At 47.8% G+C, this 7,927-nt stretch overlaps 1 protein-coding gene and 1 pseudogene across 1 annotated transcript; one reads left to right on the top strand and one right to left on the bottom strand.

The window, feature by feature from the left end:
• Positions 1 to 655: 655 nt before the first annotated feature.
• LOC120969813 (uncharacterized) lies at positions 656 to 2,400 on the top strand (annotated as a pseudogene).
• A 209-nt stretch (positions 2,401 to 2,609) lies between these two features.
• On the bottom strand, positions 2,610 to 5,928 carry LOC109740449 (acyl-CoA-binding domain-containing protein 1). Its single transcript, XM_020299514.4, has 4 exons — positions 5,782 to 5,928; positions 3,662 to 3,785; positions 2,902 to 2,964; positions 2,610 to 2,815 (listed from the first exon to the last, which is right to left on the bottom strand). Exons 1-4 carry the CDS (start codon positions 5,791 to 5,793, stop codon positions 2,730 to 2,732), a joined length of 285 nt encoding a protein of 94 aa, XP_020155103.1. The 5' UTR covers positions 5,794 to 5,928; the 3' UTR covers positions 2,610 to 2,729.
• Positions 5,929 to 7,927: the final 1,999 nt, after the last annotated feature.

Below are 7,927 nucleotides of genomic sequence, written 5' to 3'. Positions count from 1 at the left end.
CAATATTATCTCTGTCATGAAAATGCATCCTCAATTCCCAAACCTCATCTTCAAGACTGCAAATAATAATACAATAGTGCACTATAAGTACTTAAGGAAAACTGAAGCAAGCTAGTATAGACCAGAGCAGAACATCATTTGAGTGCAACAATTCATATCCTTCTATTTACAGAAACCCTCGTTGTAAGCATCTAATTAAAGAACTATATCATTCTAATTACAGAACTATAACACACACAAACCCTAGAACTACAACACACACAAACCCTAGAACTACATTAACCCTAACCCTAGCAACAGAGGGGAATGTGATTGGGGAGGGGAATGGGACTGGGATCTCACTAGACGCCGCCGAAAGCTGAAGCAATGTGCTGGCTTCCAACTGGATTTGCCTTCACCGCCGCGGCGAATGATCTGGCCGCCCTGAATTCCACCGAGTACTGCGGGTCCTCCTCCTCCTCTTCTTCTGTCGTCGCCTTCGTAGGGTTCGAGCTCCCGCACATCTCGCCAGTGGATGGCTGGGCGCCGCCGCCAGCATCGCTCGACTTTCGCCGGACTCATGTCTGCGACGGGGGGCGGGGACGGTGCGCCGCACGACCGGGAACAGGGGAGAATAAGGGGGAAACGGGGGAAGAAGACGGGGGATAAGAGGAAACAGAACGAACAGCGCCGTCTAACAGCGTCTAACGGCTGTCCGACCAGCTGACAGCACCACGTCGGCAAAAACCGGGCCCCACCTGTCATAAATCCACTTATCGGTGCCCGATCCGCCGATCATTGGTATTTGCAAATTGTTTACGAGGGAGTTGGTGTTTTTTGCCAAGAAACTGTAACGTAGTGATTTCTGCTAACCTAGCCCTCAAACTGGTGGTTTTCTGCAATTTACTCTTCTGTGTGGTTAAGGACTTGAGGCATGTGATGTAATGCCTGGTCCAGTTCATCATATCAGCCATCATTTTCAGCTGCTTAATCATCCTTTCTATGTCTAAATGGAGGGGCAATAGAAGAAGAATATTTACCCCACTGAACCCTAAGCCTATCTATCAAAGTGTGGGAGTCATGCATGAAAGTGGCCTGACCAACAACCCCCCTAGTGTATTTCTCTAGGATTTCTTCATCTACCAGATAGGCCCTTGCCTCAACTACACTCCAGGACAGTAGACATCACATCATCACACACAAGCAGGTACTAGTTAAGATTAGTTGAAACCAGAAGAAGCTATAAAACCTGCATTGCCATCTTCTATATTTGTTAGTTGCCAGAACAAGTGACATAGAGAGTAAACCGAAAAAGAGGCTGCCATGAGCTACTGGGGAAGTCCAGGTACCTCGTAAACCGAAAGAAGAGGCTGCCATGAGCTACCGGGGAAGTCCAGGTGCCTCGCCAGTGCCGTCTCCGATGGTACCTCTCATGGTGGTCCTGGCCTTTGGGTGGGTCATCTGCAATGAGACCCTGATGGAGTGGTATGTGCAGGTGACTGACGTGCAGGAGACGGTGACCGACAATACCCTCATCTTCATCCTCGCCTCTGGTTCCTGCTGCTCGCGGTCGTCCTCCCTAGCAGCCGGATGGAAGTGGTCCTGGTGCCGACGGTGCTGGTGCTGGTCATGCTCTTGATCCAGAACATCGTTGTTGCCGCGTTCCTGCTGCTGTTGGCGGTGTATTTCGCCGGAATATACTACTACCCACCTCATCGGGGCTACGGTGGCAGCGGCAATCTCACCAACCCCGACGATGACTGGACAGGCTCTGGGCTGGGGTTCTACCTGCTGCTGCTACTTTGCCTGGTGTTGTGCCCCATGTTTTCAGAGGAGGGGGGCAGCTGGTGGATCCCAGGGTGCTGTTGGCTGCATGCCTGCTCTGCCTCAACCTCTTCGCAGGTGGCAAAGTCTTAGGCTATGAATACATTTGAAGATGTTATGTTATGCTTCAAATTCAAGTATAAATAGGGAGGCTAACTTCTGACGAGCGAGCTCACCTGGGATCCACCGGCGGCCCCCCTCCTCTGAAAACATGGCGCGGTACGGATCAGTATTGACCTAGGTCACCTGTGTTATATATACCTCTTGTAAGCCGCCGCACGGGATACGTTGATCAGTTGTAAATCCCGAGCGTTTGTAACCTCCCCCGATATAGTGATGTTTGGTTGGCTGACACCTTTTTTCCCCTTCGTGTTGGAGGGGTTTCCATGTTAAAATCTCATGTCCCCTGCTTGTTCTTCGTCGAGTTGATTTGCTTGTCGTATCTCACATGTTCTCTTCTGTTGTTCCGGATAGAGCTTGGCCACCTAAGTGAAACTTCTTGACCTTCTAAATTTATTCTTGAGAATCCACCAATTTACTTTGTGATGTGAGGGTGTAAACAGTTCACTAGTGATTCCAAAGGAGCTAGCCTTGAACTGATTTGCATTGACATCCAGTTTACTAAGCAATTAGTATTGCTTTTCAAGAATGATGTTTTCGGGGGGGGGGGGGGGGGGGGGTTGCTAAGCAAACATCACAGCACACTAGTAGAGACATGTTTGGTACTCCCTCCATCCCATAATATAAGAGCATTTTTGACACTAGTGTAGTGTAAAAAACGCTCTTATATTATGGGACGAAGGGAGTAGAAAATATTTAGTAGTCTTCATAGATGATAGTAAACTGCGGTGGACAGAATGATATAGCTATCATAATAAGATAGCACAAAGGGTTCGTCGCTGACAATAGCTGATTGCACCAAATAATTAACAGGCGCCTGCAGCAGCTGCCTCCTCCTGGAGCTGCTTCACCTTGGTAATGTAGTCGTTCATGGCTTCTTCTTTAGATTTGTCTGTTGACATCATAAGAATTTTAGCAACGCCCTGCAGGGGTGTCAGAGTAGACAACAGAATACAAGGATTTGAAAAATAAATGGACCTTTAACAGCTTCCCATGCATCCCATTTGGCCCTCTCCCTCATGTTGCACATACCAGGCCGAGCTTCAGAAGATTAAAAGAACGGAAAATGAGTTATAAGTACAAGGGAGGTGAGCACCATCATGAACATATGATGTAAAGTGGGCAATAGCACGTGATTTAATACCACTAGATTCAGGCACAGAACTGAAACTAGCACTCTCAACAAGAACACTCGCTAGAAGCTCGATGCGGCAAAATTTATCAGCAGGTGTAAGTTTTAGATGAAGTTGGCGCACGGCGAAGGAAAAATGATTGAGGCCGTTGTTGCACTTTGTTGTAACTCTACCAAGTTTTTCATCCTATATCTAATACATCCCACCCATTTAGTTCTCCAATAGACCATAGTTCAACTCAACAGACTGATTCTGAAGAATAGAAGAGATTTCTACTTCTTACAAACTAGCTTATTTGGTTTTTCAGTCCAAACTCAATGCAATATACTGCAATTTGAAGACCAAATTCAAGAATGAACAGTAAAACGAAATAAATGCAGTAGAAAGTAGGTCCCCTTTTTGTTTTCACTTGCTTGCTATAGGAACTCTACATTAATAATCTTTTTGGTAGGATTTGGATCTCACGAGTCAGTAATTTGAAAAACTTGCGGACAATTTTCCACGATAATTTATCGGTATATCATGTCAGACGTATAGAATTGAACTGTGGCACATACTGAGTCAAGAGCAAAAGAACTTGATAAAGCGTTAACAAACATGCATACCTGTATTCGCAACCCCAACAGTGGCATGCTTGAAGAGTCCATAGAGGATAAGCTTGTCTTCATTGCTGGTGCTCTGGGTCTCGGGCAAGGCCTTTGCCTTCTCGGCATACTCTTCGAAATCCTCCTGCAACATACATAGGTTGGTTCAAAATCACTGTTCAATCAAGCTACACTCAATTGGTCCCGACTCCCAACCTACACCCCGATAAAAGGGCGCTACTAGGCGCCGGTGCGCCCGCCGAATTTCGGCCGGTCAGCGCGCACCCGTACGATTGCAGTTTCATCTGCCGTTGGATCTGGGCCTTTTTTTTCTTCCTCGTCTCGCACATCATGCCAGAACAAAAAAATAAGGAATCTCCGGTGCACCCGCCCCGCTCACGCAGCCCGCCATGGCCGCGCGTGCCGCTGATTCGAAGCACCATCGGCTCGCGGTCCCCGCAGCATTGGTCCTCGCTGGATCTTGGCAGGACACCATCGCTGCACCGAGCCGTCGCCATGTAGCAAAACAATTAACCGATTGTCGCAAAAAATAACACCGATGCAGCAAAATTGTGATGTCGGTTCCAGCAAAATCGGCCTCCAGTTGCAGCCTTTCAGTGAAAGTTCATCGATGTCGCTGTTTGTAGATGGGGTAGTAGCTAACAAAAACACCAGTTCCAACAAAAAAATTGCTGGTTCCAGCAAAAAATGTATCCAGCAGAAAAAAACAAAAAAAGGATGGTAGCAAAACTCAAATACACTGGTAGCAAAAAACAAAGACAGTGGTAGCAAATTTGGAGTGGTTCAAAGGTAAAAAAGATGCATCCGGCAAAAAAAGTCAAGAGACGGGGTAGTAGCAAAAGCGGAGACGGTGGTAGCACAAATCAAAGACTCTGGTAACAAAAAATGGAGTGGTTCTAGTAGAAAGATGGATCCAACAAAAAATAAATCAAAGATGGGTGCCAAAAATAAAAAAAGGATGGTGGTAGCAAAAAACAAAACGATGGTAGCAAAAATTTGAAATGGTTGTAGCAAAAAAGCACTTCCAAAAATGTGGATCCTAGCAAAAAAATGTTGCTGTTTCCAGCAAAAACAAAAACCGGTTGTAGCAAAAAGATTGCCGATTGCAGCACCCGCCGAGGCCGATTCCAGCATCTCGTTTGCTCATGCAAGACGTAACCGCCGGCCCATCACCCGGTGGAGGACGGCGCACGTCGGAGCAGCGCGGGGGCAGGTGGAGGCGGCTGCTCGCTAGAATAGAGCGGGGCAGTGATGGCCTTACGCTCGTCGGAGCAGCACAAGGGGAGTTGGAGGCGGCCGCTCGTCGGAGCAGCGTGGGGCAAGGGATGGGGTTGTGCTCGTCGAGCAGCGCGGGGGGTGGTGGAGGTGGTCGCTCGCCGGAGCAGCCTGATCTGTGTTTGATTTGGAGGAAAGGAGATGTGTGGCGTTGACGGGAAGAAAGAAATAAACGAGATACGAGAGCGGTTTACGGGGCCCACTAGTGACGCGTGGGGAGAGAAAGGTGCGAGGGATGTGGGGACGACCCTGCGTACGCAGGCCATGTGTGCGAGGGACCGGCGGAACAGGCAGCCGGTCGACCGGCTGCGAACGTTTCCCCCGATAAAAGCAAGCAAACTGATCTGCACAAACAACGCAGGCCTCACGGCTCCGAAGAATACTCGCTGAAAATAAGGAAATCCCCCACTGGGCCAGGATCATGCGTCTAAGCGCAGCATCACAGTCCGTCCGGATGCATCGACACTTGAACAGGGAAGCTAAAATCATCGACAATTCCTCGGAAAAGAGTCAAATACACTGCACATACTATCATCATGGCGAGACCATGTGCGGGACCGCAAGGCAATCAAATCAATAAGAGTCTAGTTGTTTTATTTATTTTCGAGAGGACAAGAACAGTGTAATCGATCTAACAGATCTAGGCGAATCCACAAATCCGTAAAAAAAAATTAAGGCCTAGGGGCGCTCAGCCTAGATCCATCCAACATGACACAATCAAATGCATGCCAAGAAAATTAAAAGGGTGGGCTGGATTGAAGCCATGCGAGATGGTTCACGATTTCATATTTAGCTGGATGGACTGAGGCAAAACAATGCTGATTTCGGGAGAGAGATTCCTATACCTTCAGACCCATGGCTTAAGAGGTTTAGGAAATTTCTTCTTCCTCGTTTCTTGGTTTTCACGATGATGATGCCGAGACCATGGGAGAGGGACTAGATCCAACTCATCTCATTATATATAGCCTACTCTTCTAGTGCCAGACTCCCTGGTCTTTTGTACTGTAATAAATAACGAACTTCTCCCCTGCGGTACAGGAGCATTTTTCAGAGAGGCCCTCCTGTATATTTGTGTGTGTGGATATGTCTTTACATAAATCAAATTTTGTAAGGAAAATACAGATTAGGATTCCAAACGCAATTTACAGCATGACTCAGATTTGGCTTTCCTGCATGAGATAAACACAACATTAGTCACACAACTCCTGCAAGATGAGTACTTTGCTCATCCATCTTTCAAAATGTTATAAAGTGGTCACAAGACTTTAGTTTATGTGCAAACAGCTCACTGATGCTGAGGTGTCTTGCTGACTAGGCCGTTTTAGTGAGAAAAGGGCCCTGATAGTATTTTTGAAGGTGTTACGTGCGAACCATTGTGTTCATAAGGATAACCTTAGTGCAACATTTCCTCAAACCAGGGTCGGGCCCACAGTGGTGCAAAATATGCGGCCCGCACAGGGCCCAAAATTCTGGGGCCCCCAATTTTTGTATATAGGCCTAGTAACAGTTAAGCGCTACTGGGCCGGGCGACCATGAAATCACTAATTGAGGAGTACACGTTGCGCGCCACTTGTCGCAGCCTGGGAGTTTTCCATTTTTCGTAGATTCGTTTATTCAAAACATTTTATCTCTTAAACCGTGCGTCCAAATCTCGAACCGTTTTCGCCATTGGATACCTCGCGTCGAGATCTTCAAAACTAGATTCCATGTTAATAGGTTTTGACGAAATTTTTTTTCACAAAAAGTCGGGCGAAAAAACCGCACCGGGGGCATGGTTTTTTTCCCTTTCCAAAAGAGGCACGCCCGTGCCTCTCGCGAAATCACAACCGTGCCTCTCGTGGAAGCAAAACCGTGACACTCGTCGAACGAAAAAAAACAGAAAACACGTTTTTTCCGTTTCCGAGAGGCACGGCCGTGACTCTCGTGAAAGCACAACCATGCCTCTCGCGAAAGCAAAACCGTGACTCTCGTGAAAGAAAAAAAAAGAAAACGTGTATTTTTTTCTCTTTCCGAGAGGCACGGCCGTGACTCTCGCGAAAGAACAACCGTGCCTCTCGCGGAAGCAAAACCGTGACTCTCGCGAAAGAAAAAAAAAACAGAAAACGCGTTTTGTTTTTCCCTTTCCGAGAGGCACGGCCGTGACTCTCGCGAAAGCACAACCGTGCCTCTCGCGAAAGCAAAACCGTGACTCTCGCGAAAGAAAAAAAACAGAGAACGCGTTTTGTTTTTCCCTTTCCGAGAGGCATGGCTGTGACTCTCGCGAAAGCATAACCGTGCCTCTCGCGGAAGCAAAACCATGACTCTCGCGAAAGAAAAAAAACAGAAAACGCGTTTTTTTCCGTTTCCGAAAGGCACGGCCGTGACTCTCGCTGAAGCACAACCGTGCCTCCCGCGGAAGAAAAACCGTGACTTTCACGAAAGAAAAAAAAGTGTTTTTTTCGCGCAAATTTTTTTTTGATCGAAAAGCTAAGGAAGACCGGGGGAAAACCAAAACGTCAAAAACCCCCAAAAAAACCGTTTAAAAAGCCGAAAACGTGTGCGGAAAAATAAAAAACCATAATCCGAAGGGTGCGTCCAGAGCGCGACACGTGGCGAATGGCTGAGAGCGCGCCAAGTGGCGCTGATCGTTGCGAGGCTCCCGAAGGAGCGCTCGTTAACTAGTTGCTCCCAGGCGACTAGGCCATTGAGCAAGAGTGACGAGGGATCCTTCTCCTGGACTCCTCGATCGCTACATTACCTAAAAAAACTGGATCGCTACAGGGATCGGGATCTTGGCTACGCTACAGGAAAGGAACGTCTCGTCCGCTCGTCGCCTGGGGCCCTCAATGCCTCGTCCCTCGGTGGCTCGGTCCCTGGTCCTTAGATCGATCAAAATTCGGATTCAGGCCGACAGCGCGACAGGCCGCTGCCGCGGTGCCGACGTTGCCTTCCTCGTCTTCTTTCTCAAATTTTAGACTCGTCGACATCGTCTCGTCGGATGTTTAGCGAGTC

The sequence above is a fragment of the Aegilops tauschii genome, chromosome 7 (genome assembly GCF_002575655.3).
Source record: "Aegilops tauschii subsp. strangulata cultivar AL8/78 chromosome 7, Aet v6.0, whole genome shotgun sequence".
Classification (NCBI taxonomy): domain Eukaryota; kingdom Viridiplantae; phylum Streptophyta; class Magnoliopsida; order Poales; family Poaceae; genus Aegilops; species Aegilops tauschii.
Note: the sequence above shows the minus strand (reverse complement) of the source record. Positions and strands in the feature narration are given on the sequence as shown.

Bases quoted from the DNA above. Each gene is read 5' to 3' on its own strand.
- LOC109740449 (XM_020299514.4), bottom strand. The intron at 2,965-3,661 runs GTATGCATGTTT...AATCTTCTGAAG, and splicing joins TGTTGGGGTTGCGAATACAG to CTCGGCCTGGTATGTGCAAC. The intron at 2,816-2,901 runs GTCCATTTATTT...TGATGTCAACAG, and splicing joins TGCATGGGAAGCTGTTAAAG to ACAAATCTAAAGAAGAAGCC.